The sequence below is a fragment of the Mandrillus leucophaeus genome, unplaced genomic scaffold, assembly GCF_000951045.1.
Source record: "Mandrillus leucophaeus isolate KB7577 unplaced genomic scaffold, Mleu.le_1.0 Scaffold7, whole genome shotgun sequence".
Lineage (NCBI taxonomy): Eukaryota > Metazoa > Chordata > Mammalia > Primates > Cercopithecidae > Mandrillus > Mandrillus leucophaeus.
The window spans coordinates 9,182,864-9,184,621 of record NW_012107585.1 but is presented as its reverse complement, the minus strand read 5'-3'; the positions used below and the strand labels follow the sequence as shown (position 1 = coordinate 9,184,621).

General features: G+C 37.6%; 1 protein-coding gene across 1 annotated transcript in view; it reads left to right on the top strand.

Annotated features, from left to right (window-relative positions):
• The window catches only part of SBNO1 (strawberry notch homolog 1 (Drosophila)), a 56,783-nt gene extending 55,080 nt beyond the window's left edge, over window positions 1–1,703 (top strand). The window contains exon 28 of the mRNA XM_011964539.1: window positions 364–1,703. Coding sequence (XP_011819929.1) covers window positions 364–506 — 143 coding nt within the window. The 3' untranslated portion in view covers window positions 507–1,703. The remainder of the gene's footprint in view (window positions 1–363) is intronic.
• The last annotated feature ends 55 nt before the right edge of the window (window positions 1,704–1,758 follow it).

The window sequence follows — 1,758 nt, the reverse complement described above, 5'->3', positions numbered from 1 at the left end:
GCTGTGTTGCCCAGGCTGGAGTGCAGTGGCACGATCTCGGCTCACTGCAACCTCCGCCTCCCGGGTTCACGCCATTCTCCTGCCTCAGCCTCCTGAGAATAATAGATATTCTTGACCTCCTATTCCTCCAACAAGATGGCATTACACTAAACACAGGCATATGCTTGGGTATTTGTGGGAAATGCGGTTGAAGAATCAGACTACATCTCAATGGCCATTTCATTTATTAGGTAGTCGTTTAATTTTTGTGTGAACTTCTTGTTCATTACGCTTAATATTATGCCTCATTTGGAATCTGCTGTGAAGCTATACAGCGTGGTTTCTTCTGGACACAACTTTATAAATTCTTGTTACGAATTACAGGTTTGATCATTCCAGCAAATTGTGTGTCTCCTCTTGTAAATCTCCTATCAACTTCAGACCAGTCTCAACAGCTTGCGGTCCAACAGAAACAGCTATGGCAACAGCATCACCCTCAGAGCATCACCAACTTGAGCAACGCATAAAGAACAGACAGGTTTCAACATGGATGGATCTGAAATGCTGTTGAAGCATATCATTTGCATAAAAATCAGGGACAGTTTCCAAAGAATTATATATTTTTTTCAGTTGTGCTCTCTCTAGTTAGTTTTTTTGGAAGTAAGGACAAACCTGGAATAGATAGCAAAACTGAAAATCAGCAGTGCTGATGGTGGTACATATGTCTTTCCTTTTGCTTCTCCCCTGGTACTTCCCATCTGCTTTTACTTTGGGTGAGCAGAGCGGGATGTGTGCGTGCGTGTGTGTCAGTCTGTTTGTGAGTGTGTTAAAGGCTACAGACCACAGTTGGTTTAAAATGCTTGGAACTTCCCAAACTGGCTTTACTTTATGTTTATACAGTGCTCAGGGTTAACGCAGTACATCCATGCCATTGCTGTGGGAGGTATCCCCGGATGCATGTGTTTTGAGTCTATAAATATAGAAAATATATATTGGTTTCTTTTTCCAGCTTAATAGGTTTATTAAAGCATGAAATGAAAGGTTGCATATCATGCATTCAGGTTATTTTCTAATTTTTGTTCTGACAGTGCATGTCTTTGAAAGCATGCGTAAACAAGATTAACACAGAAGTCGAGTAACAGAGAGAAACATTTGTTAGATGTACAGCATTGGTTATTGCATTTTTATAGTGTTTATACCTGGGTATTGCTTCAAATCCTGCAGACCCCTCCTGCCCCTTCTCCCTGCCCTAGGTTTCTGGTCAAGGTAATGAGTACATACATTTTTCTGTGATAAAACTCTTAAAAGTTAATTTTAATGTATTAATAGTATTCCTAATGTGTGCTGCAGAAATGGCTGTAAGCCTCCTAAATTTACATTTTCAACTTAAAGGTAGTTTTAGAAAGAAGTACAAATTGGCTTTCATCTTGCAAACAATCGTTTTTTACTTCGTTATCTTAATTTACTTTATCACTCATAAAAAGGAAACCATACTTGAGTTGTAGACAATTGAGGAAACACTTGAGGCTTCTGCTGTATGTTTTTTTGTTACTGTTATTGTTACTCAGTAACTTGAATATTGTTTAATGTGTTGTAAGACATTGTAGAGTTTATCTCAAGCTGTTAAAAATGGTAATGTACAAATGTGAATAGACACTTATCTATATAATATGGGTAAGTTTTGTTTCGCCTATAATAGATGTTTATAAAAACAAGTGAGGGGACAGTTGGTCTTTTTATTTCCTTTTCTTTCTTTCTTTTTCTTTTTTTCTTTTTTTT